This window comes from Hibiscus syriacus, unplaced genomic scaffold (assembly GCF_006381635.1).
Source record: "Hibiscus syriacus cultivar Baekdansim isolate YM2019G1 unplaced genomic scaffold, ASM638163v2 tig00110562_pilon, whole genome shotgun sequence".
Classification (NCBI taxonomy): domain Eukaryota; kingdom Viridiplantae; phylum Streptophyta; class Magnoliopsida; order Malvales; family Malvaceae; genus Hibiscus; species Hibiscus syriacus.
Genome location: NW_024062783.1, coordinates 507,292 through 535,056, shown reverse-complemented (window position 1 = coordinate 535,056; position 27,765 = coordinate 507,292). Strand labels below are relative to the sequence as shown.

At 33.6% G+C, this 27,765-nt stretch overlaps 3 protein-coding genes and 1 non-coding gene across 4 annotated transcripts; all 4 read left to right on the top strand.

Moving 5' to 3' along the window:
• Positions 1-9,762: 9,762 nt before the first annotated feature.
• Positions 9,763-26,767, top strand: LOC120132407 (WEB family protein At4g27595, chloroplastic-like). Its single transcript, XM_039149171.1, has 3 exons — positions 9,763-10,900; positions 24,392-24,395; positions 26,742-26,767. Exons 1-3 carry the CDS (start codon positions 9,773-9,775, stop codon positions 26,765-26,767), a joined length of 1,158 nt encoding a protein of 385 aa, XP_039005102.1. The 5' UTR covers positions 9,763-9,772.
• On the top strand, positions 12,034-12,105 carry TRNAD-GUC. The gene has a single exon. It is a non-coding gene; the product is annotated as a tRNA-Asp (tRNA).
• LOC120132434 lies at positions 12,222-16,486 on the top strand. The gene is given in 15 exon segments (XM_039149192.1): positions 12,222-12,359; positions 12,446-12,511; positions 12,582-12,642; positions 12,735-12,859; positions 13,100-13,201; positions 13,610-13,678; positions 13,769-13,872; positions 13,976-14,057; positions 14,632-14,724; positions 15,297-15,361; positions 15,595-15,607; positions 15,701-15,781; positions 16,064-16,089; positions 16,091-16,170; positions 16,255-16,486. Coding segments are annotated over 15 exon segments (1,188 nt in total). The 5' UTR covers positions 12,222-12,236; the 3' UTR covers positions 16,353-16,486.
• On the top strand, positions 18,757-19,360 carry LOC120132435 (ethylene-responsive transcription factor TINY-like). Its single transcript, XM_039149193.1, has one exon. The coding sequence runs from the start codon at positions 18,772-18,774 to the stop codon at positions 19,291-19,293; it is 522 nt and encodes a 173-aa protein (XP_039005124.1). The 5' UTR covers positions 18,757-18,771; the 3' UTR covers positions 19,294-19,360.
• Positions 26,768-27,765: the final 998 nt, after the last annotated feature.

Here is a 27,765-nt window from a genome sequence, read left to right as displayed (position 1 = left end):
GATGAAGTTCGAGCTTTAATTCTCTTATCATCTCTACCAGACAGTTGGAATGCTATTGTTACAGCAGTTAGCAGCTCGTCGGGAAATAGTAAATTGAAATTCGACGATGTTCGGGATCTGGTACTGAGCGAAGAAGTTCAACGGAGAGAATCGGGTGAAGCATCAACCTCCTCAGCCTTGCACACGGAGTCCAGAGGGAGAACTTCAGAAAGAAATTCAAATCGTGGCAGATCGAAATCCAGAAGGGGAAATCAAGAACAGGAAAGAAATATTTTACCTGTTATAATTATGGCAAGAAGGGTTACTTTAAAAGAGATTGTCGAGCACTGAAGAAAGATACTGGTGCACAAGAATCTGCCAACATGATAGAGGAGACAGGTGATGCCATGATTCTAAGCGTCAACACTCCGATTGAATCATGGATCTTGGATTCAGGGGCATTTTTCCACTCCACCCCATGTCGAGAAATCATGGAGAACTATGTCAATGGTGATTTTGGGAATGTAAATCTAGCTAATGATGAAACCTTGAAGATCGTCAGAAAAGGAGACATCCGATTAAAGTTGCCAAACCAGACCACCTGGACGTTGAAGGAGTGACATATTCCTGGCCTCAAAAGAAATTTGATTTATATAGGACAACTTGATGGAGAAGGATATAGCACAACCTTTTCAGGCTGTGAATGGAAGATTACCAAAGGAGCACTCGTCATTGCTCGTGGTAAGAAGACCGGTACTCTCTATAACCTCAAATTTAGAATATCATTGCAGTAGCAGATGCTGATGTAAAATCAAACCTATGGCACCAAAGGCTTGGCCATATGAGCGAGAAAGGGATGAAGACACTTTTGTCAAAGGGGAAATTGCCGGATCTAAAGAATGTAGATGTCGGACTATGCGAGGATTGCATCTTTGGCAAACAAAAGAAAGTCAGCTTTGCAAAGATTGGTAAGACACCCAAGGCTGAAAAGTTAGAGTTGGTTCATACTGATGTATGGAGACCATCTCCAGTTCCATCTCTTGCAGGCTCATTATATTATGTCACCTTCATCGATGATTCTACAAGGAAGGTGTGGGTTTATTTTCTGAAGAAGAAATCAGAGGTCTTTGATACCTTCAGAAAATGGAAGGCCATGGTGGAAAATGAGACTGGTTTGAAAGTCAAGCGGTTGAGGTCTGACAATGGAGGAGAGTACAAAAATAGAAGATTCAGAGATTTCTGCGCAAACAATGGGATCAAGATGCAGACAATAGTTCCCATGACACCGCAACATAATGGCGTAGCAGAGCGCATGAACAAAACTCTGAATGAATGTGCCAGAAGCATGAGGATACATGTCGGATTGCCCAAATTTATATGGGCTGAAGCTATCAACACTGTAGCTTACTTGATCAACCATGGGCCCTCAGTTCCTTTGGATCGCAGAATACCAGAGGAAGTTTGGAGCAAGAAAGAAATAAACCTTTCACACTTAAGAGTGTTTGGTTGTATTTCTTATGTACACATAGGCTCAGCTGAAAGAAGTAAACTTGATGCTAAGTCCAACAAATGTGCCTTTGTTGGTTATGGCGGTGATGAGTTCGGTTACCGGTTTTGGGACTATGAAAATCGGAAGATCATCAGAAGCAGAGATGTCATTTTCAATGAGAATGTGATGTACAAAGACAGGTTAACCATAGAATCAAGTAGCTCCAATACTGAAGCTGAAACAAAGGAATTTGTTGAGTTCGAGGAGAGTTCTGGAATTGATGTTCAGATCAGTCCTGAAGCAGTTCAAGAAGAACCAGTCACACTAGAACTGAGACGCTCATCCAGAATTCCTAAACCAACCCATCGGTATTCTCCTTCTTTGCACTACTTGTTGCTGACTGACAATAGTGAACCAGAGTGTTATGATGAAGCAATGCAAGTGGAGGATTCAGTCAATGGGAGTCTTCCATGAAAGATGAGATGGACTCGCTTATGTCAAATCAGACGTGGAATTAACTAAATTACCACCAGGCAAGAAAGCGCTCCACAACAAGTGGATTTACAGGATCAAAGAAGAACACGATGGGAGCAAACGCTACAAAGCAAGATTGGTTGTCAAATATTTTCAGCAAAAGGAATGTATTGACTACAATGAAATTTTCTCTCTAGTTGTAAAACTGTCTACAATCAGACTGGTGTTGAAAATTGTAGCTGCAGAAAATTTATATCTTGAGCAGTTAGATGTAAAAACAACTTTTCTTCATGGTGATTTGGAGGAAGAAATCTATATGAGGCAGCCAAAAGGCTTCATATAGGCAGGAAACAAAAACCTGATATGCAAGTTGAAGAAGAGCTTGTGTAGTTTAAAACAAGCTCCTAGACAGTGGTACAAGAAGTTCGATAGCTTTATGGGTAGCAATGGTTTTACCAGATGCCAAGCAGATCATTGTTGCTACATCAAGATGTTCGACAATAGCTTCATTATTTTATTGTTATACGTTGATGACATGCTCGTTGCAGGCTCAGACATGCAAGAGATTATAAACTTGAAGCAAAAATTATCGAAGCAATTTGCTATGAAGGATTTGGGCGCTGCAAAGCAGATTCTTGGGATGAGGATCAAGAGAGACACAAAGTCGGGGACTTTGATATTATCACAGGCTGAGTACATCAACAAAGTACTCTCCAGGTTTAACATGCAAGATGCTAAACCAGTAAGTACACCTTTAGGTGTTCATTTCAGACTCTCCAAAGAGCAGTCACCAAAGACGGAGGAAGAACGTGCACACATGGTGAAGGTGTCGTATGCCTCAGCAATTGGAAGTCTGATGTATGCCATGGTTTGTACCAGACCAGATATTGCTCAAGCAGTGAGAGCTGTTAGCAGGTACATGAATAATCCGAGCAAGGTACACTGGGAAGCAGTCAAATGGATCCTCAGATATCTGTGGGGTACCACAAATAAAACACTTTGTTTCAAAGGTGGAAATACGATACTGGCATGCTATGTAGATGCTGACTTAGCCGGAAATGTTGACATCAGAAGGAGCACTATAGGGTATGTTTATACTCTAGGAGGAACCACAATGAGTTGGGTTTCTCAACTACAGAAGATAGTTGCTCTCTCCACAACTGAAGCAGAATATGTAGCTGTTACGGAAGCCAGCAAGGAGATGGTTTGGCTCCAAAGTTTCTTGGAAGACTTAGGCAAGAAACAAGAAAACAATGTCTTGTATTGCGACAATAAAAGTTCTATACATCTAGCAAAGAATCCATCTTTTCATTCTAGGACGAAACACATACAATTGAGATATCATTTTATCCGGTCTCTTCAGGAAGATGGGATTTTGATACTTGAAAAGATTAGTGGAGCTCAAAATCCGGCAGACATGTTGTCAAAGACGGTGACCACAGACAAACTGAAGTTGTGTTCAACTTCAGTTGGCATGCTGGAGTAACAGGACTAGAAATGTTGTTGCATTGATCGAGGTGTGAAGACAGATTAAAATCAGTCTTCAAGTGGGAGATTGCTGAAAGTCAAGCAATGCACCAAATTAAAAGTTCAAAGTTTGGCAACCAACTTTGAAAAAATGGTTTTCAAAGTTTGGTAAATGTTTCTTTGAAAATGGTTTTCAAAGTTTGGTAAATGTTTCTTTGAAAAATGGTTTTCAAAGTTTGGTAGATGTTTGTTGAAATATTGTAATGGGATAATCATAATTAGTCACTATACTTTAGGGTATTTACGTGATTAAGTCCTTAAGTTTCAACTATAAATACCCTAGCTCATTTAGCTTCAAAACCATCTCAAACATCATTTCTTTCTCCCAATACTAGAGAGCTTTCTTGTGAGTAGTGGGTGTTTTGTAAACACATGTAAATTTTCTCTCATAGTAAAAGATCTGCAGCAGTCCGGAGACGTAAGCAAAATTGGCTGAACTCCGTTATCAATTTCGGGTATTATTTTTCCGCTTTTATTTCGCATTCTCACTAATCTGGTTATAGGAAAATTATTTGTACTCGGTTTATTTCCTAACACTAACGATGTCTAATTGTATATACTATTTTATTTTATTTTTTTTGGTAATAAGTTATGAATTCATATAAGTATCATACACAAGGGAGCATTATCATATACCTCGTTAAAAATCCCCTAAACCTAGTAAGAAGAAAAGAGTACATATGATAATACCAAGGAAACAAACGTAAACAAAACAAACAAGACAATGGAAAAGGTAGCACAAATCTAATAAAAAAACTAGCCAACAAAATAACGGCCCCAACACTAATGATTCACACTATCAGCAAGAAGAAAGGGCTCCAACCATGCTGGAGCAGAAGCAAGAATAATAGTATCAAGCAGATTGAAGCTTGCACTTTTAGCTAAAGCTTGCACTTTTAGCTAAATCGTCAGCCACTTTGTTTCCATCACGACAAATATGCTGAACCTTAACGATCTAGTTCCGATTACAAAGATCAAATAAACGTTTACTCAACGGATGAAAACCATTGCAGTCGTTTCGAATAAATCGAAGAGCTTCCAAACAATCAACTTCAAGAACAATATTTCTACAGCCCGCTTCCCAGGCCAACAAAAGACCAATGTACGCACCCCAAAGCTCAGCATTTTGGTTCAACTTCGTATACGTAATTAAAAATATATCATGTTAAACGTGCATTTTATTAATGTGACACACCTTTATAAAATCAGAGTTATTTTTTAAATGATTTTTTACGAGAATAATTATTAAATATTTTTAAAAATATTACTTACATAATTTTGTCGTAATTAACTATATTAAAAACTACATTGCCAATAAATATATAAAATATATTATATAGAATTGTATTTATTAAAAGTCTAACATGCTCTTATCATAGATAGAAGTTTAAATTTCTGAACTAAAAAAAAGATAAATTTATATTAGATTGAAAATATTGTGTATATAGATAGATAAATAAAAGATTTAGATTCATAAAACCAATTTTAAGTTTCTGCCACACAAATATTTGTTTGATCTTCGTCTCTTTATGGTTTTACAGAAAAAAACCCTCGTTGTTCAATCATGCCTGGCGAAGAGGAAAAAAATGTTGCCGAGCTTAAAATTGGAGAAGGTAATCCGTCATTTCGTTTTCTCTCGATACATAACCGAGTAAAATCACTAAACCCACAAGCTAATTGTTTTTCTCTTTTGAAGGACAGGATTTTTGAAGGCCAAGTGTTTGATGAATTGTGAAGTAACTTTAATTCTTGAGCACAAGTACGAGCAGCTTCAGCAAATGTCTGATGACCCCATGAATCAAGTTTCCTACTGAGTTCCATAAGCAACCTCAATTTTCAATTGGGTCATCTTTTTCTTACCCTCTTGTTGATTTTATCCATGTATTTGGCTTATTGTGGTGTTTATAGAAAATTGCATGCCTTTACTGTAATTTTTGGTCTCACATTTGATATGTTGAATTATTGTCTTTTGTCTTTGTTTCACAAAATATTTGAGAAGTCATTGCAGTATGTAAAGCTAAAAATTATCATATTTTTCAACCAGACATTTTCACCATAAAATCTGAAAAATTCAACTTCTCTTATTGGGTCAAAACATTTTATTAAATGATTTTTGTAAGTCTAAGAATTAAGTGATATATGGCAATAAGCTTGCAATAACATTGATATTTCGATATTAAACTTTAATAATCAAAGAATGATGTACCAAAAACTTCATACACAATTTCAAAGTTTAGGTTGAACTGATCAATCATACTTCTTATTACAGAACTACATAAATCTTTTGGAGTTTATATATTTAATTCAATCACAATGATCCATATCAATTTATCAAAAAAATTGAGATTAGAGCGTGAGGTAAATTATATTCGAATTTTAGCCAAAAAAGCTTCCATTTTCTGAATTCAAAGATGACATTTCGAGTTTTCAAAGCTACAAAACATAGGGTTTCAGTTTACAAAGAAATTTATAAGACAAAAATTCGAAATATGATGGGATGATTCATTCAAAATTCTTTACAAATCTACTCTTCTAAGTTGATCCTCACTCAAACCAATGAATTGCTATAGCGTCAGATGTATTACAATAGCATGTATGAGCTTAAGTGTTATTTGAAAAGAATACATAAGTGGCAGAGAAATTAAAATGACATCTCCAGCTCTATAGAGGTCAAAAGCATACCTCACAATTAATTTTGAATATCAAGCTCTATCTCCACAAAATTATATAAAAAAAATTGAATTTAATAAACATATTTATATTTTAATATTTAATAAACCTATTCATAATTTGAAACTACATATATGTAAATGCTAATTAGTGTTAACCGACCACATAACCAAGTTAATTAAGCAAGATTTCATATTTAAATACTTCGGTTTCAATATCAGAGTCTCACGATAAGTGAGTAAAAAGGTACCTCTCCATTATATCAATTTCTTTTGAAATATTGGAAATATTGTCCAATATTTTTTATTTTGTATCTTTTTCTTGATGAACTTTTGAATAGTATCTCATTCTTATGGAGTTAGATTCATCCTCAAACAATTCAAGCTTACATCTATTTCTGCCGATCTTGATTTGATGGTGAGTCAGAACCGTGAACATCCTATCTAAAACCTTCTTTTATTTCAAATAATGTATATTTTTCAAGATTGACAAAGCACTATTCAAAAATTGCATGAGCTTTCTAATCAATGTCCTTTCATCATTAGTTCTCTCTAATGGTAGCCAATAAGGAATATTCAATTCTTTGAAGACCTTTGGCGTGGTATGCTTTATGATAACACCTTCAAACGTTGTCATCATGGGAGGTAAAACAACACTCTTATACCAACTTTAATATCCTCTGATCCAAATCAATATTTTTAATATCTAACTCAAAGGATTTCAATATTTTAACAAAGATAACAATATAATGAGCGATGACTTCCATTTCTTTCCAAAAGGTTTTTGGATCAGGGTGTTGAGAAGAAAAATATGGAGCACAAACATAGTTTTAGAAGGAAGTATTGAGAGTGAAAATAGGGTTTTTGAGATTCTTGAAAAAAAAGGATGTGAGGTAGAATAGAGAATATGGTAAAGAGAACGAATGTTATTCAATAATTTGTTTATCGGACGGATAAATATGATTAAAGGTAAATGATATTATTGATCATTAAATTATTTTATTTTTATTTTGGTCCTCAAATATTTATTGTGCCGATGTTTATTATGTTATCATTTTTTATTCAAGCATTTTTTGATAAGAATAATTTTTTATTTCAGAGTTTTCGAAATTTGAAATTTATTATCAAATTGGGTAAAGATATTATATTACCCCAAATAGCTCTGTTATTAATAATTCTACAATAATTCTATAACAACTCTACAATAATTCTACAACAATTGTATAACAATTCTATAATAATTCTTCTTTTTGAAACACATATAAATATTGTGCAAACTTTTTACGTTAAACAAAATTCTACAACTCAAACAATTTGAAAGAAACTTTTTTCCATCATCTAATTTTTGGTAATCGACGCATGCAATAATATAATTTATTATATCTCCAACAATTGTAATATTTTTTTTTCTAACAAAACTACTGGTTCACAACAATCTCTACTTGAAGTTTTGAAATCCTCGACCTTTCCCTCTTTAAAAAAATTTAATATTATTCTCCCAAAAACCATAACTTTTCCTACACCATCCCCTCCAAGCCGCCCTCTTTTTTTTCTCTCTGTCGTTTTCTGTCGCCACCTCAACCGCAACATTCCTCTTTCATCTCCCTAATTTTTATCTCGTTCTTTTTTTTATCTTTTTCATGTTCACACTATGACCCCTTTTTTGTTTATTCCCTCCCAAATGCTTTATTTCCTTCTCAATTGGTTTAGGGACGTAACCGTTTTTTTGGGCAAATAATTCAAGCCGGACAAAATTTGAAGAAATGTAGATGTTGAAAAATTAATTTGGAATGTAGGTCATTTGTTATAGTGTTTTTAAAACTCGTCATGTGAAAAATATCGAATTCTATAAAATATAATAAATAATTGGAACTCGTCACGAGGACATGAGTTTCATACAATTTTAGTCTAGATCACATGACAAGTTATTTTTTTTAATAAATTTTACATGTGAGCATGACGATTTCTACATGTACTATAGCTAATGACTTAAATCCTAAAACGAATTTGCAACACCTGCATTTTTAAATTTTTGTTCGTTGCTCACAATATTTCAAAATTTCATTAGATTCATAACCAACATTTAATAAATAATATTTGTTTTGTCCGTTGAATATAATTTTCCATATTCGAGCTTCTGTATGAGATAAGAAATATTATAAATTATCAAATAACTTTGTGTGAAGCATTGACAAAAGATCTTGCAGAACTGGGGTCAATCATTGTCAGTTGCAAGCTCCTCAAGGATTGTTTTTTCCTAGTCTTGTTTTGTTTCTTTTACGAAGAGAGAAGGCAACAAAGTTGCACATGAGATTGCTAAGTATAGTTTAAGCTATTTGTAATGGAATTTACATTATCCAAGCTGCATCCCAACATTGTTATGGATGAAGTTATTTAAATAAATAATTCTGAATAACTCATACCAATTGATTAAAAGTATTGCAACTTGTTTAATGCTACGTTTAGGCATAACAATTTTTTAACAACTTAAACACAATATTAAACAAACCCAATCCAAAGCCGACGGTCGGCGGCTGTCGCAATTGTTCATTGGATTTTAAACTTTAGAAGTTGGAATAATCTTTGGAGACCATCTCAATACTCAGCAGCTTAGACAAAAGTAAGCCCAAATCAGCCGCCTAAAAAGCTTGTTATCCTCTTTTGATTGCAACAAAGAATTTTAAATATTTTTTTCTTAGCTTTGATTTTGATTAAATACTCGCCAGTTTCCTTAGATTTCTTCCTCTTCACATTTCCCCTCAAAACTTTGAAGTTTCTTATAAATCCAACAATTTTATACGCAACATAGAAACAATTACTAAAAGAAGACATATAATGACATTACGTCACACATTCATGAATATTAAAAAATAATGTAATATGAATATCCTCATTAACTTAAGTAGAAGAAAAAGAGTGCACCGTTTCAATGTCAATATAATATAGGACATACACGAAAACAACATTACCAATAATGAGACATGTTTCATTATTCTTGTTTTGTATGTATGTCATCAATAAAATCATACAAAACTTTCTTTTAAAAAAATAATAATATGAACATCAGTACTCCAAATTTCAATAAATATAAAAAGGTTGATATGAATATGAATACATCAAATTTAGTTTCATGTGATTTAGAAAAATAAAATGTCGATTTAAATCAGAAAATATAAGTGTCAATTTTTTTTTGTTTATAAATAAATTATATAATTTATAAAACTCTAAAAAAATACTAATTTGAGTTTGACTCAAAATAAACACACACTATAATAGCTTTTAATTAGATTCGATCCCCCTAAATTTCCTGGAATTGGCCTTTCTTGTTCAGAATTGTCTGTTTTCAAACCTTGTTGTTATGTATTATTAGAAAATGTTTATTTTTAGTGCCATTTCTCATTGATTTTCTTTCAGGAATAAAAACTCCCGTTTCATTCCCTCTATCTATTACATAATTCTCTGCATTTTCAGTCCTATCAAGGTATATCAATGTCCTTTTTTGTTTTGATTTTTTTATTTCTTTTTGTCTGAATTATTACAATATCCTGAATTTCGCGTTCTTGTTTTTTCTCCCTGTTATAATTATGGATCCATTATAATTATCCAACATTTTATTCAGAGACGAACAGCAGGAATGAAGGAGCAATCGCCTGCTGCAATGGCGTCAACGAAGGACTCTTTAGCTGTGGCAATTGACGAATTGAAGAACAAGGAAAATGACGTTGAATCCTTGAAAATTGAGCTCGAAAAGACCAAAGAATTGGAGGCGAAATTGTCGGAGCAAGAAGCTTCGTTTCATAAGCTGAAAGATGAATTGAACAAGATGAAATCCTTCAAGTCCGACACAGTTGATCTGTTGTACGATGCATTCATGGCTCAATCGAAAGAGTTCGAGCAAGCCAAGATTCAACTCGAAGAATCCAAGAATCAAATCAAGCCTCTACTGGAAATCCTGCAGAATTGGGGCAGTCCGTCATCATCGATGGCGGATGACCCATTGACAAGACTCGAATCCGAGCTTCGAATCACCAAGGAGAAACTATCTCGTGCCGAAGAGAATGAGCAATCTTCTTCGTTGAAAGCCAAGAATCTATCTGAGGAAGTCAGACATCTAAAAGATGAACTGCAATCCATTACCGATGCCGAAGAAAACAACAAGAAAGCCATGGATGATTTAGCCTTGGCATTGAAAGAAGTGATAACAGAAGCAAACGAAGCCAAGAACAAACTCTCCTCGACACAAATCGAGCTCCAAAAAACGAAAGGATACTTTGAAAATCTCAAGGCGAAGCTGAGAATGCTGGAAGGAAAGTACAATGAAGCAAAGAAAGAAGCGGATCGATATAAAAACACATCAGAAAGATTGAGAATCGAAGTCGAAGAATCCGTTCTGGCATGGAACACAAGAGAGATCGGATTCGTCGAATGCATTCGAAAAGCCGAAGATGAACGAAACGCAGCGAAAGAAGAATGCCAATCACTGCTCGAATCGCTTCAAGAGGCTGAAAACATGAACAAGAAGGCCAAGGAAGAGAATCAGAAGCTTCGGGACATCATGAAACAGGCAATAAACGAAGCTAACGTAGCCAAAGAAGCTGCTAACATAGCTCGAGCGGAGAATTCGCAGCTCAAGGACGCCATTGCCAAAAAGGACGAAGCTTTGGATTTCCTTTCACAAGAGAATGAGACCCTTAAGATTAATGAAGCGGCTGCTTGTGAAACTATTAAGGAGTTGAAGAATATGTTTTGCGAATTAGGCAACAAAGGAGTTTGAAATGTCCGATTAGCATAAAGCACCACGTTTTTGATTTTAAAAGTTCCCATAGAAAGAAAAAAAAAGGGGTTAAAGAAGATGAAAGTGACGAAGAAGATTCAATGTTAGCTGAAATTTCATACACTGTAGCAGTAGGAATCCATCCAGATTTAAATGATACAAAAATATTCTTTTTGTTGTTTTAGGTAAAATGACGAACTGAATTGTAATTTTTACCCCTTTTTTTTATCAAATTAACCCTTATTCTTTAATTAAATTTATCCCTTAACACTAAAAAAATTCTAATGAAAAATATTGTCTAAAACATTAAATTTGAAAAGGTTTTAAAGTGAAGTTCACATGTCCTTCAGGTTAATATTATAATATTTATCTTATGTATCACATCAATTAAAAAAATTAGCTGACTTTTATTCCCATATGTAATAGGGTAAGGGGAGGTAGGATAGTAGGTTGCCCCCAACGCCAGGTTGAGAGGAGCTTCCGTGGGAGACCTCTGAATTATGAATTGTCCACCGTGAGACTCGATCCCACGACCAAAAGATTAAAATCAAACAAATTACATAAAGTATAAATGGATTGTCAATTGCGTTAATAATTTAATTAATCAGTATTTCTATTCAAGAAAAAACTATTTAACTCTCTTTTTTTTTAAAAAAAGTTGAGTATTAAAACTTTTTTTTAATTTAGGATCAAATTTAGATAAAAAATAATAACTAAAATGATAAAAAAAATTGGGTATGTATCAATTATCTTTGCATCTAACTTTGATGTCACTGGTAAATATCAGTTAAACTATTTGATAACTTTCAAATATTTAGTGATTAAAAGGATCATTTGTCATAGTTTAGGGAGCTCTGCTGTGTTTCACCCATAAATGTTTGGCGTGTACAAATACATTTGAACCAAAATAAAAGTTTTATGCGCATATATACACTAAATCAAAATTCATGTATCACATTTTAAATTTCACCAAATAAGTAGTTTCGTATATTTTTTCACGTGCTTAATTTTTAGTTTTAAAAAGTAATAATTAAACTAATTCTAGAAATCATAATCACTTAAAAAAAAAGTCATAATCACTAAAAATGTCAATAGTAACTTAAAATATATATATGTAGAGGGTCGTTGTAGTATAGTGGTGAGTATACCCGCCTGTCACGCGGGTGACCCGGGTTCGATCCCCGGCAACGGCGTTTTGACCTTTTCCCCTCCTTTCTAATATTCTAATAATACGTCGTCGTTGGAGCAAATACAAGAGCTTTATAAAATTTGAAGACGACAAACCTCAAAGCTGAGAAACTAACTAGAGAAAGAAAAAAACGAAATGGAGGCACTGAGGAAGCTTGAACAACTCCAAAGAACTCTTACTTTCATGGAATCTCGAAACTTTGTTTCCTCTTCAACTCCCGATTCGAATCGCTTCATCGCCAATCTCATCCTTCTCTTAGTAGTCCCTTTCTTTCCTTTTTTTTTGTTCCTTTTTCTCACATTTTAACTTAATTTGTCTGATTACTAAATGAATCGGTTTTCCAGTTACAACCATGCGGCGAACTCAATTTCGACACCAAGTGCCATTTAATTTCTGAATGTTTACCAAAAGTAAGCTTTCCCATTCCCAATTGATGGTTAATTTCTCCTTTTTTATGCTTATTGTTTTCAAAAACTGCAGATTTCGGTTAGCTTTCTGGAAGAAGCATCAGAATGGGTTAGTTTGGAAACTGATGAAAGAGGTCCACATGTTTTTTATTTTCATTTTTTTTAATTTTGGTTGGTTTCCTGCTCTTTATGTTCTGGTTCCCTTTTTAAAAATTTTATTTTGCAGATTACCAAGAAATCGATATCCCGCCCGATAAGAAAGATTGCTTCTCACTGCAGATAAACCATGATGAGGTAGCAATGGTGGGACTGGAAGCTATGGAACGGGCAAATTCTACACTTGAGGATTTTGTAAGCACTCAAAAAAAAAAACAAAATTTGTCTTTAAGTCATACAGTTTTAAATCAATATTTGCACCTTTATCATATGAGCAAATGTAATCGTATGCTTTAATAATTTTACTGATGAATGAACGAACGAACGAATATGTGTGGTATAAAGAATTGTGGGGGTGGGGGATTTTGACTATGCTTGTGACAAAAGTGTTCTATTTGATGATCCCAATCAATGTTGTTATGATTGTGTTTGCAGTGCAGGTCTTATTTTATGTTTCATGGAATGGACATAAACAGCCCAAACATGATATTTAAATATTTCCCTGTGCTTGAATTCACCGAAAGCTATATTTATCAGGTATAATTGATATTTGAAGAAATGTTGTCATTTCTATAAGTATTTTTTTTACATATTAGTGCAATAATATTGCAAATTTCAATTGACTTCTTGGAGCTAGTTTTATAGCTTTCAAAGCAATGGCGTTGAGAAGTTGAAGTTGTAATTGGGTGAATCTTCATTCCCTTTCAAACTTCCATTCTGAAAAATTAGTTTTCACTCCAATAAGGAATGACCCTTACCTTGGCTTTCATTCCTTCCATTATTGTTGTTGTGAATTAAATTTGTTTTGCTTCCCTTGTAAAGGACGTTCTAAAAGTTAGCGATAAATTGTCTCGTAACTATTGGAAACATTGCAACCACTAAATTTGAGAACCGATATCATGAAAGCTTTTTTTATTTCCTTAGCATCCATATTTTTTTGTGCAGTTAGATGGTTCGAATGAGAAGTTACTCACTATACCAACAGAAGGAGGTCTAGCAGATGAATTTGAGAAGGTAATACTGAAATCTTTTAGGAAATATGTCTGTGGTTAACCTTCTAGCAATCAACATCTATTGACCTATCTAGTTCCTTCTCTGGTACAGGGAAAATATCAGGGTTGGGCTGAAACATTTTCAAACATGTTAGAAAAGGATCCACTCAGGCCTCTTTTAAACGTGCTTGAACAACGGAGACTCCTTACTGAGAGGTAACTTTTTATCCTATATATATATTGCTTGCTATTTGCTTTCATGGAAAGGAAGGAGAGAAAGAAACTTATTTGGTTGATTTATTTTTGGCAATGGATTTAGGATCAGAGAAGAACTTAAGTCCGGAGAAGAGTACTGGGCATTGGAAAGAAAGCTATGTCGTGCACTAATATGCAAAATGGAGGTAGATATACCACTTTTGTCCTTGCTGCTTTGCTTAAATTAATTATATTTTTAATTTATTACTATTTCTAAACAATTAAGAATATAATTTTTCTACCTAGTACTATTTTAGAAAAAAAGATCACTATTTTTCTTTTTTTTCCCGTCTAAATAGAACAGAGAATAATGGTCTACCTAATGGTATACTATGAAGGGCAAACATTAATACCAAGGTACCATATGTTATTTATTTGGCTTCTAAACATGGTCTTTAACCAGAACCACAAACATTTTCACCTTTGGCTTTTAAATAATTATACCGTGTATTAAGTGAATAGATCTTTGATTTTGTCACTGTCTTGTTGAGAAAAGTTTCTCCTAATGCTTATAAACTTTGGATGATTTTGGCATAATCAATTTTTTTAATAGACATGGGTAACTTTTTAATAAATACCACTGAGTATTATGAGATGTGCTCATTTAATGAATGGCTATAAGAATTATATCCTTAAAAGGGAAAGGGTGTAAAAGAGTTGTAATACTAAGAGGAAATGCAGAAAATAAATGTTTACAGATTAAATGTTTTGTTTTTCCAGATCTCTCTTGAAGATGTTATGAGGGCAATTCATCTAAAGTCTTTTGACTATCGGGTGTTGAATCTTCTTCTGTATCAGTTAAGAGGACAAGAGGTAATATGATGTTAGCCTAGTTATATACATTTGTATCTTTTGCATGTTTGTGCATGTACATACCTATATTGGGTTTTTCCCATCATCTGGATTCTAACATTCGTATTTTGATGCATGTTCGAAGCACTACTTAAGGGTTTGGTAGAAGGGGAAGGAAAAAGAAATGTCTAGAGTGCTACATCATGCTTTCTGACTTAATACAATGAAAATTCCAGAATGCCATGATCTGCTCTGTTGGTTTTCATCAAATTTTGTGGAAATACATCAATGGTTCTTGTGTACAGTTTTTGATTTACGGTATTTGTAATATCATTAATAAAAATGGCTTCAGGTTTCAATCTTTTAACAAAATGAGAATTGAAATTCTATATCAGCTTAGAAATGTCATGCAGTCCCTATCAAAAAAAAAGAAATGTCATGCAGTCTGTATTAATACATTGCAGGACATTATCAAAATGTATCCATTAGATTTATGTTTTTTAACATGATATATCTTGCATTCTATATTTCATATCTGGTAACTTAGATTATATGAGGCTAAATGTATTTTCTTTGTTGTTGCTGTTGTAAAGGTTAATGACTTGCACATGGAATTCTTGTCAGTCTCTGAATTCCTTGTAGAAATATCAGATGATCTGTAAGTGTTTCTTTTTCCTTTCTGTTTTCTGATTTTACCTTAGATTTAAGTGGCGGTTTCAATTTGTTAGGTACTTTCCAATACACCGAATGATCAACTGATTTTGGTCTCGTGTTTTCCTTGTGCTGTTTTCTTTTATTGTTTTTGGGGTAACTGATGTTTTTCGTAATGATATGATGCAAGCATGGTGTCAATTATATACTCAACCCCCAGATGATGTAATGATGCTTCAGGTTCGACTATGAGGTACTTGCGTTCTCTGATGGTTTTTCTTTGTCCTGATTACATGATTCTGTTTATATATCCAATTGTTTTATAGTTTTTGTGGCTTCCCTTCAGGACGATGTATTCGAGAATAGCTTCAATATTTTGCGCATGTTTGTCAAAATATATGGACCTTCAACAGCGCCAGCTATGTTGGTGAGTATGGTATTGATACCGTTCCATGAAATAATTCAGTATGCTTCGAGGTTCGACATTTAAGAAGTGAACTTATCGCTTTGTTCTTATAGAATATAGTTGTGGCGTAGGGTCTTAAACATATGGATTGATCCCTTGAATTTTAATTTTTTTCCTTGTTTCTATCACCTAATTCTTTAAGTATACCTATTTGACTCATATCCGAACATGGTTCAAGTAACTTAGCTCCCATATTAACTCATATGCCAAATGGCTCTTTTCTTTTTCGTTGTCTTCATTCAGGCAAAATACATAACAGATGCTGAAGAGGTATGACAATTTATTGAAAACTTTGGATCCTCAGCTCTCCTCGAAATACCAGAGAAGATGCGAAGAAGCCACTAAAGAAGGTAACTAGCCGAGATTTAAAGTTGGATATCAAAGTTCACCATCTTTGTCTTGTTGACTTTATGTATTACATGTGGAATTTTCAGGTGGCAAGGACTCAGGACATCCTCTTGGTACATGGAGTATTCCACCTGTGATCGTAAATGAGGATATTTATCGAGCGAACCGCCTGAATACAGAATGAACAGTCAGAGGTTCACTGATCTAATTTAATCGCCTGAATCCAGTTTGGATGGTAGGTTTGGCACTAATGATTTGTTTGACTACCTGTTATGGTTGCCCTAAGAGTCTATGAATCTCATATTTCTATTTTTTTTTTCAACTAACATTATTTCTCACAAACAAGGTTTATCATGGATTGAAATTTAATGGAAAATCAAATTAGAAGAGAAAAATACGCAAATAAAAAGAGAGAGGAAGAATAAAGAGTTGTGAAGTTAGAAAATTTGGGGTTTGACCCTAATATTTAAAATAAAGGTTAAATTTAATAGTTGTTTAAAATTAAGATTAATTTGATAAAATATATAAATTTTAGAGACTGAGATTATCATTTTATCATGTCATATCATCATCTTCATCAACTCAACTGGCAAAATTAATGGAAAGTGACCAAAATAGAAAAAAATATAACATTAGTGTTCATTCTTGCATAAAAAATAGTTGGTGATCAAAATAGAAAAGAAGTAATAAATAATTTAATGACTAATAGTGTAGTTTATTCTTTTTCTAAAACTTGTTTCTTTTGTAGCCAAAATGAACACTGTTTGTCTGAAGTCTGATACTATTTTGGGACAGGGTTTTCTTATTGCATTGTATTGCTAAATACAGCTGGTTAAACGCGTCCCTTTTATTATTTTAATCATTATTCTATATTGACGACAACACGTTTTACATTAAAGTTACCATTGTATCCCTTCTTTTTTTACTAATTTAGGGCGATAAAAACAGAATAATTTGAATCTAAAATTTTATAAAAAAATAATATTCTTTTTAATTATTGATGTCAGGATTTATCTCTTTTATCAAAAAATACCCGAAAGCTTTTATGTCATTTTTACCCCCGTTAACTCTCTTATGTAATTTTATGTAATTTAGGGTATATAGATGCAGTAGAATTTTAAGTAAAATAATAATTATTTTAATCAAATGAATATTTTTCTTTTTCTTTTTCTTTTAAGCAATACCGGAAAGCTTTTATGTAATTTTCACCCCAGTTAACCTTTCTTATCCTTTCAAAATACGTTTTCTATCCGTTATAAAATAAATGGCAAAGCATCTATTTATCTTTAATCTCAATTCAATTTAATTTAACTTAAATTAAAGTAAATATATTTTTGTATTATTGACCGGATTGATATATAAATTAATTTTATTTTACTTATTCATTGATATATTACCTTAAAAATTAATTTTTAATTCAACACTCGTTTAACCAAAATAGATGTTTAAATCCACCCATCTTTTAACCAAACAAAATTCGCATTTTTTTCAGAGTAATGAGATTTTGAAGGACAGATACGTAATTATGAGGAATTGATTTACTAGTTCTGGATATATGTACTTTGTCCGTGTCCTATTTTAATCATAAGCATGGATGCAAACAAAATGCCAGCTATTTCCCCTTTAAACTTCAAAATTCGTACATTGTTTTTAATTATTGTAGTACTATATATCAAACATTTTTATATGTTAATAGTTAGTCGCGTAATGATGATTAGTTTCAAATTTTAACACCCTATTTATATTAATAACTATGTATTTATTTGTTTATAAAAGGAAAAAATGTATTCTAATACTTGGTGTTAATTGTAACTTCTTTTCAGCCAAAACTTTTTTATATCATTGTACCATAAGCTCAGTTATAAGAGGGATAAACGCATTTTTTATTAATGGTATAAATTTAAAATATTGTATTAACAATTTAAAAATATAAATTTTTAAAATATGAGATTATATAACAAATAAAAATATTTAAATTATTAAGAGATTTGAAATTTCTAAGAGTCCAATAACATTTCAATATCCCTCTATCTATCTCTGATAATTAATAAAGAATAAAATGTGTAAAATTATTGTTTGAAATATTATTTAATATAAGGACGGTATTAAATTAATTTATACAATTCTATTTATTTTGATTTAATTAACCATATTTAGAATTTATGATCTTAATATTTAGAATTTAACAACTCATTAAATGATTAGTAGTAAAAGGGATATTTTTCTTAAAGACTTGGATTTGAGAACTACGTTTTTAGTGTATATGAGTGTTATCAATAATTAAATTTTTTTGGAATAAATATTACTTATAATCCTCAAAAGACTATATTATTTAAAAAAATATTTAAAATTTATAATTAAAATGTAAAATTAAATTGAATTAAACTATATAATAGCAAATAATTTCCAATTTGTTTTAGGAATATATGAAAGTTTATTGCGTGTGATATTGTACTACACTTCCTTTTCCTTATCTCTTCCACTCCAAACTGTCGCCTATTTATACCTTGGAAACTCTCACTTCTTTTCACTGCTAAACCAAACCAAACCAAACCAATTTCACTGAGATTTTAATAACACAACACAGAGATTGACATTCGTTCATGTCCGTTTGCGAGAAAGATCCTCGCGAGTTTAGCTCAAGCACGGCCGCTGAGTCCCAGTCCCATCGTGTCTACAAGAAACGCACTGCCCAAGACAGTGAGGCCTCGTTTCGCGGTGTACGTAAGCGGAGGTGGGGGCGTTACGTCTCCGAGATACGTTTACCGGGCCAAAAGACTCGGATATGGCTGGGGTCGTTTGGGTCTGCGGAGATGGCGGCTCGGGCGTATGACTCTGCAGCTTTCTTCTTAAAAGGCGACTCTGCCATCCTCAACTTCCCGGACTTGGTGGGGTCGCTTCCCCGGCCTGAGTCTTGCTCGAGGAGGGATATACAATCGGCGGCGGCCAAAGCGGCTTTGTATGAGCGGAGGATTGATGAAGGCCCGAAATGCATGGGATGGTGGGATGAGACTGGGACGGCGGCGTTTGAGGAAGAGAAAGTAGGGCCTTTGCTAAGTCCTGTGAGTTGGATTCAATGGAGGGAGAACTGTGGTCTTTCATGGATCATGATCTTGACTTCTTAACTTCATGTTTCTAGTTTTGAGTTTTGAATTGTAAATATAAAACCTTTCATTGTTACTCATTATCTCACCTTCGCCCCTACTTTTTTTACGTAATAAAAAAATTGTAAATTACACAAATCATCATTAAGCTTTCTTATCTCTACAATTTTAATTACTAAAGTGTAAAAATTTCAATATACTCATTAAACTTTAAAGATTTTTTTTTTCACTCCTGTATTGTCTGGCTAAAATTGTAATACATGTAATTTTTTTATTAATTTATGAGTTGTCACGTAGATTTTTATTAATAGTTTATTAATTTAATTTATAATGCCTTCTCATTAAATTGGATATTCCACTAGTCACCCTCTATCGTCTTTCGTTTCCATCTGTTTCACAACATACTGGTCCAAATCAATCATTTTTTTCGGTCCTTTCATTATTGAGTCGTTTCATATAATAAAATTCTAATATTTATTCTCAATTTTAGACTTATATTCAAGAGTTAATTGATCTAAGATTGTATTAATTCATCCTATCTCATCATTCGATATCATACTCTGCATTCTCGATTACAGTAGTGTTGTAACACCCCAAAATAATTTAGTCAAAAATTGAATCATAGATATCACGTTAACTTATCAGAATTGTTTATAGTCGAATTATAGAAATCAATTTGAATTTTGATTTTTTAATCTTTAACATGTAATTGATCCACCTTAACGCCTAATGAAAATACGTGAACGCGTTTCTAGCATCTCATACATACTGAAACAACACAAAATCAAGCATCATAATATCAAATTCACATTTAAAACATATTAATCGAATTAAAAGTTTATTTATGTCATTTAATTTACTTTTTCAAAAACTCGACTAGTTAAATTTAACATTTTAAGTCATCTAAATATTCCAACAAATGTTCTTCATCTTACACATTATTTATGAATTCTCCAAATAGAAAAATGCACTTAAACTAAAATATGACGTATGAACTAAAATCCGTACACTTGAACATCACTTAAACACAAACATCGTTGATACGTGAAAACCATACATTTCATTGATTCTGTAAGATCCTAAATGAACATATTAACCTAAATGGTGATCTTAAAAGTGTCCAGATTCACATATGATCATACTTTGATGCAAAGAAAATGCATTCATCATGTAAAATTTTTAGCTACCAAAACTTAGAGTTTTTCGAGGCTTCAATCGGTAAACTTTTATTTCCCTTTTAAAATTCTCATTTCCAAAGCTTTCTTTATAGTTATTTCAATAGTCCTATACATCATTCAAAAACCATGAGTTATTGTAATATTATTTCAAACCTCCAATTAAACATATATCAAGTATAATATAAATACAAATTCGATAATCTCGTTTTCAAATCTTTATCTCAAATTATTTATTTCTTCATTTAATCCTTATATAATTTAGAATATTACTCTCAAAGTTAATAAATTTCGCTTCAAAGGTACATAAAATAACGTAAGTTCACTATCTCTTCTTACTAGCAATAAGAATGGTATACCAACGACCAGTTGTCTAGTGGGATGAGGCACTAGGTCCCTTAAGTAAAGCCAGAGGTTCGAATCTTGGTGTTTGTGAATGGAGCAAACTGGGTTGTGAGGGTCGCTCTCGCCTCTGCAGTATCCGATCTGAATTAGTCGGTTAATAGATCGGATACCAGTGATTAATTCAAAAAAAAGAATGGTATGAGAAGAAAACAAGAATTATCTTTCCTTTATTCGTTGTTAATAAGGGCAAATAGATCCGTTTATTTCATTCTTAAATTAAGAATGCAAGTCATTCTTAAATTAAGAATGCAAGTATAGGTGTTATTATGGTAGGAGTAATTAGAATTTCTATTTACCTTTTAAGGACCTCACGTTTATCAACTTCATAGTTATTATAATTTTTCAATAAAACTCTCAATTCTCGCCACAAGAATTTTTAACCGAATTAAGTTGATTTTACGATAATTCTGATATAAGATAATAAAATTTTAATAATCATATATTAAAATTTTATCGTACTTAATGTCACCGTTAATTGAATTTTGATATCGAAAATTTTAGGATATTACAAGTTGAATGGGTGTTGTGACTAGATCTCTCTTGGTGACTAAAAATAGCTAATAAATTGGGGTGTTACAAGCTGAATGGAGGTTGTAGTGTTTCTTACATTTATTTTTGGTTATTCTCCCTCTCTTTTAAGACTAAAGATGACTAATAAATTGTTGTAAGGTTTACCTTGTGTTTCTTTTAGCATTAATTAAATATGACTAATTGGTGTTAGATCGACCTTGTGTTTGTCACATTCATTTTAAGTCACGTCCCCTCTTCTTTTAGAACTAAAAATGACTAGTAAATTATTTTTAGACCAATTGTAAGAGATCCAAACAAGGTTAACAAATACTAACACGGAAATGAACATTTAATAAGAACAATTGGTATGCATATTGTTGCGGAAGACGGCTATCGGATAGAGTAAAATCGCAACTGATAATTTGAGAAAATAAAAATGAAGATAAAGAAGACACAAAATTTACGTGGAAAACCCCTAAATAATATAGAGTAAAAATCACGGGCAACGGTAGAAGAATTTCACTATGAGAAAATTGGAATTATAACCTCTCTTGATCTACCAAGGAGAAAACAATGATAATTCTCTCTTAATAAAAAAGAAAAAACAACTCTTAAGAAACTCTCTAAATTCTCTCTAGTATTGGAAGAAAGCTAGAATGCTTTGGGATGATTTTGAAGCTTAATGAGCTAGGGTATTTATGGTTGAAGCTTAAGGACTAATCTTGTAAATATCCTAAAGTATAATGACTAAAATGTGTAATTTTACCATGTCACTTTTCAACCATTATTAGTGCCAACTATGAACCATTATTGTTGCCAACTTACAATGCATTATGAACCATTATTATGCATTATGCAACTATTATTAGTTGCATGACAACTAATAATCTCCCACTTGAAGATTTGATTAGAACAATCATATCTTCACACCATTCTTTCTACCTTGTACCATCATGTTGCTTACGTCTCTGATAGGCCACAAGAGGATTGACAACAAGTAAATTTATCAGCATTGATCACTTTCGTCATGAAATCTACTATGTTGTTTTTGGTATGGATCTTTTGCATATCTATCGTCCATTCTTCTACCTTTTCACGAATGAAATGGTATTGAACTCGTATGTGCTTTGTCCTTGAATGAAATGTTGATTCCTTGCTAAATGTAAGGCGCTTTGACTGTCACAAAACAAATAGACATACTCTTGATTGTGCCCAAGCTCCTCCAATAGCATTTTCAACCAGATTGCTTCTTTACTGCTTGTGTAGCTGCCACATATTCTGCCTCTGTTGTGGATGTAGCCACAACTGACTGCAATTTTGAAACCCATCTTACAACTCCACCAGCAAATTTGAACACATATCATGTAGTATATTTGCTTTTATCCAAATCCCCTGCAAAGTCAGAATCGACATACCCATTGATAAGTAAATTTGATCCTCCGTAATATAATGCAACATTTGAGGTCCCTTTGATGTATCTCAGGATCCTATTTACTGTATTCCAATGGTCTTTGCCTGGATTCACCATGTACCGACTAACCACTCCCACTGCTTGTGCAATGTTTGGTCTTGTGCATATCATAGCGAACATTAAACTTCCCACTGCTGATGCATACGGTACTCGAGACATCTCCATCCTCTCTTCTTCACTGCTAGGACTCATACTGGAGGATAATTTGAAGTTAATAGGAAGAGGGGTAGAAATTGGCTTACAATCTTGCATGTTGAATCTTGACAAGATCTTCTTTAAGTAATTCTTTTGTGAAAGCCAAATCTTCCTATTACTTCTCTCTCGGTGAATTTGCATCCCTAGAATCTTGTTTGCTGATCCCAAGTCCTTCATTTCAAATTCCCTAGCTAGTTGTGCCTTCAATTCTTCAATATGATCTTTGTTGGGTCCTACAACCAACATGTCATCCACATACAACAACAATATAACAAAATCGTTATCACCAGACCTCTTAAAATAAGCACAAGGGTCTGCATTAAGTCTGTTGTATCCAAGGCACATAATGAATGAATCAAATCTCTTATACCAACACTCAGCGCCTACTTTAGACCGTACAGAGATTTGTTCAACCTACAAACCAAGTTCTTCTTTTCTTTTTCTTCAAAACATTCAAGCTGGAACATGTAAATCTCTTCTTCATGATTTCCATGAAGAAAAGTTATTTTAACATCTAGCTGCTCTAGATGTAAGTTCAATGTAGCACACATTGCCAAAACTACTTGAATTGTTTTAGTCGAACCATAGGAGAAAAGATTTCATTAAAATCAATACCTTCTTTTTGAGCATATCCTTTGACCACCAGTCTTGCACGATACCTCTAAACTTGATCGTCACCATTTTCACTTGATTTTGAAGACCCATTTGTTACCAATTGGCTTCCTTCCTTGTGGTAGTGGCACAATGTCCCATGTATTATTTTTATGAAGGGCTTCAATTCCTTCTTGCATCGCCATCATCCATAGTGAAGCATCTGAGTTGTTTATTGCCTCCTGGTATGTTGCTGGCTCACCGTCCTCTGTTAAAAGGTATTATGTAATATTTCCTTCTATAACATAATCTGAGTGCCAATTGGGACATCTTCTCACATGATCTGATTGACGAGTTGTTGGAGCTTCAGAACTCTCTGGTTCTTGTTCATCATGTGCTGGTTCTGCTTCAGAAGAATCTCCTTGTTCAATATCCTTTTCCACATGTATCTGTGTAGTCTCTGACTTTTCAGCTCTACCATCTTCTTCTTTTCTTTGTAGTTTATCTTCTACAAAGATAACATCTCTGTGATGATCACTTTGCGGGCAGTGGGGTCCCACAAGCGATACCCCTTTACACCATCAGCATACCCCAAGAATTTACATTTCCTGGATTTTGGATCTATCTTTGAGATTTCTTGGGAGTTGTACATCACGTACACAATACTTCCAAATACATGGAGGTTTGAATAATCAGCTAATTTACCAGTCCACATCTTCATTGGTGTCTTCAGCTCTATTGCAGTTGATGGAGCTCGATTCACCAAATAATAGGCGGTATTGACTGCTTCTGCCCAGAATGATTTTTCTAGGCCTGCATCCCTCAATATTGCTCTTTTCTTTCTAACAAGGTTCTGTTCATCCGCTCTGCCACTCTATTTTGTTGAGGAGTGTTCGCCACTGTGAACTGTCTTTGGATGCCTTCTTTCCTGCAAAAGTCATCAAATTCTTCACTTGTGTATTCTCCTCCATTATCTGTTATGACACGCTTGATCTTATTTCCAGAATCAAGTTTCACTCGCGCCTTGAAGTTTTTGAAAGTTGAAAATACGTCTGACTTCTTCTTAATAGGGTACACCCAACATCTCCTAGAGTAGTCATCAATAAATGAGACAAAGTATTTTGCTCCGCCTAGAGATGTAACTGGTGCTTGCCATACGTCAGAGTGAACCAATTCTAGAACACTTTTGCCTCTAGAATTTGATTTGTTGAATTTCAATCGGTGCTGCTTACTTGTTATGCAATGTTCACGCAAATGAAGTGTTACATTTGTTAAGCCTGGAAGTAGTTTTTGCTCCACAAGGACTTTCATTCCTTGTTCTGACATGTGTCCAAGTTTCTGATGCCATAGCATTGCAGAATCTGAACTACATGAGGCACAGAGGCTTCTGCTTCTAGCAAAGTCTCTTCCTTCATCATATACAAGTTTGATGCTATATTTTCACCTTTCAACACCACAAGCGCTCCACGGAACACCTTCATGATTCTTTTCTGTGTTTTAATCTTGCTTGCATTATTATCCAACAATCCGTAGGATAATAAATTTTTCTCCAGGCCTTTCATGTGCCGCACATCTCGAACAATTTTGATTGTTCCATCATACATCTTCAATTTGATGGTTCACACACCAACGATCTCTAAGGCATGATCATTGCAACTATACACAAATCCTCCTGAGACAGGTTCATAATGATGGAACCATTCTCTTCTTGAGGTCATATGATATGTTGCTCCCGAATCAATGAGTCATATATCTGCATATCTCTTTCTACCTTTCACGGTGGTTGACGCTTCACAACATAGAGCATCTCTATCATCTGAAGTGTTTGCGGTATTGCCTTGTGGATTGGAGTTTTTATTTAGACTCCAACAATCCTTCTTCAAGTGACCCTTCTTTCCACAGTTATAGCACTTTAAATTCTTCTTGCTCATCGACTTCGATCTACCATGTTTGTGACTGCTGCTTTGGCAACGTTCTGTTGATCTCACTCTCATCATTGTCAACGCTTCTGCTTGTTACATATTTACTTGTCTGTCTTCCTTGTTCTTGCATCGATTTTCTTCTTGTAGAACAGTAGATACAACGTCATCGAAGACTAGACTAGTGACATTACTATTTGTCAAGTTGATGATGAGTTGATCATACGAATCAGGTAGACTTTGAAGTATAAGTTCAACACGTTCTTGTTCTCCTATTGTACATCTTAACGATGTAAGCTGAGAAAATAACGTGTTCAGTGTGTTTAAGTGCTCCGTCACTGAAGTAGATTCTGACATACGGAGAGTGTATAATTTTCTCTTAAGGAAAATTTTATTGTGCAACGATGTGGCCTCGTACAATTTGGTGAGATGATCACATATCTCCTTAGCTGTATTCTTCTCCTCGATGCTTGACAATACTTCATCTGCTAATGCTAGATGAAAGTTTTCCATAGCATTCTCTTCCATCTCGATCCATTTGTTGTCATTTGTTCTTGCACCGATTTTCTTGCACCGATTTACTTGTCTGTCTTCCTTATTATTGCACCGATTTTCTTCTTGTAGAACAGCAGATACAACGCCATCAAAGACTAGACTAGTGACATTACTGTTTGTCAAGTTGATGATGAGTTGATCATACGAATCAGGTAGACTTTGAAGTAGAAGTTCAACACGTTCTTGTTCTCCTATTGTACATCTTAACGATGTAAGCTGAGAAAATAACGTGTTCAGTGTGTTTAAGTATTCCGTCACTGCAGTAGATTCTGACATACGGAGAGTGTATAATTTTCTCTTAAGGAAAATTTTATTGTGCAACGATGTGGCCTCATACAATTTGGTGAGATGATCCCATATCTCCTTAGTTGTATTCTTCTCCTCGAGGCTTGATAATACTCCATCGGCCTTTCACTGATAGCTGATAGACAACCGTCTTTCCTCAGGATGGCCTTCATCTTCAATTTCCACAATGAGAAATTTCTCCCATTGAATTTTTCAATATCAAATTTCGTTGCCGTAACTTCTAATATAGATAGCTCCCACTATTTCACTATCGTGAATAGTTCTCTGGAACCTTCAAAGAATGAGTAATAACTTCTTACTTTCTTATGTTGAAGGATCCACCTTTTGGTGGCAACCACAAAGACAATAAGCAGATATCACACACTTAATCTAGCTTGAATACCAATTGTTGCAGAAGACGGCTATCGGATAGAGCAAAATCGCAACTGATAATTTAAAAAAATAAAAATAAAGATAAAGAAGACACAAAATTTACGTGGAAAACCCCTAAATAATATAGGGTAAAAATCACAGGCAACGGTAGAAGAATTTCACTATGAGAAAATCAAAATTACAACATCTCTCGATCTACCAAAGAGAAAACAATGATAATTCTCTCTTGATAAAAAAGAAAAAACAACTCTCAAGAAACTCTCTCTAGTATTGGAAGAAAACTAGAATGATTTTGAAGCTAAATGAGCTAGGGTATTTATGGTTGAAGCTTAAGGACTAATCTTGTAAACTTTGTTTTGAAAATCGGACCGGACCAACCGGTTCAACTGGGAACCGTTGCTTAATCCGGTTCAATCTAAACCGGTTGAATAGCTATTAGTGAACTGGCCAGAACCTGAACCATTCGAACCGGACCGGCTGAAAACTGGAAAAAAACCAGGATTTTTTTTTTTAAAAAAAATTAAACCAAACAACGTCGTTTGTTAAACGAGCCAAGTTGAACTCGAGTATTGCTGAGCTCGACTCAACTTGAAAACTTTAAAAGTAAGCTCAACTCAACTCAAACTCACAAGCTAAAAATTATCAAGTTCAACTTAAACACGAAATATAATATTGAAACTTGAACTCAAAAAAGCTTGAACTCAAAAAAAATTAGAAGCTCGATTGAAGCCTAAAATTCGAGCTTGATTGAAGTGAAAGAATAGTTCACTCAATGTTCACCAAAAGGCTCTATGATTTTGAATGCAAATTACCTCTATTATTTATAGAAGTTAGTTGTGATGCGCTTCTATGTTTCTTAGCAATGTGAGATTGTTTTGTTCTCATATTTTTACTCTTTAGACTTTTGGGATGCTCTTCTATGTTTCTTAGCCATGTGGGATTGTTTTTAAAAAAAATTAAACCAAACAATATCATTTTGTTATGATTTTTTTAA

Coding starts and splice junctions, on each gene's coding strand:
- LOC120132407 (XM_039149171.1), top strand. CDS start 9,773: ATGAAGGAGCAATCGCCTGCTGCAATGGCGTCAACGAAGGACTCTTTA.
- LOC120132435 (XM_039149193.1), top strand. CDS start 18,772: ATGTCCGTTTGCGAGAAAGATCCTCGCGAGTTTAGCTCAAGCACGGCC.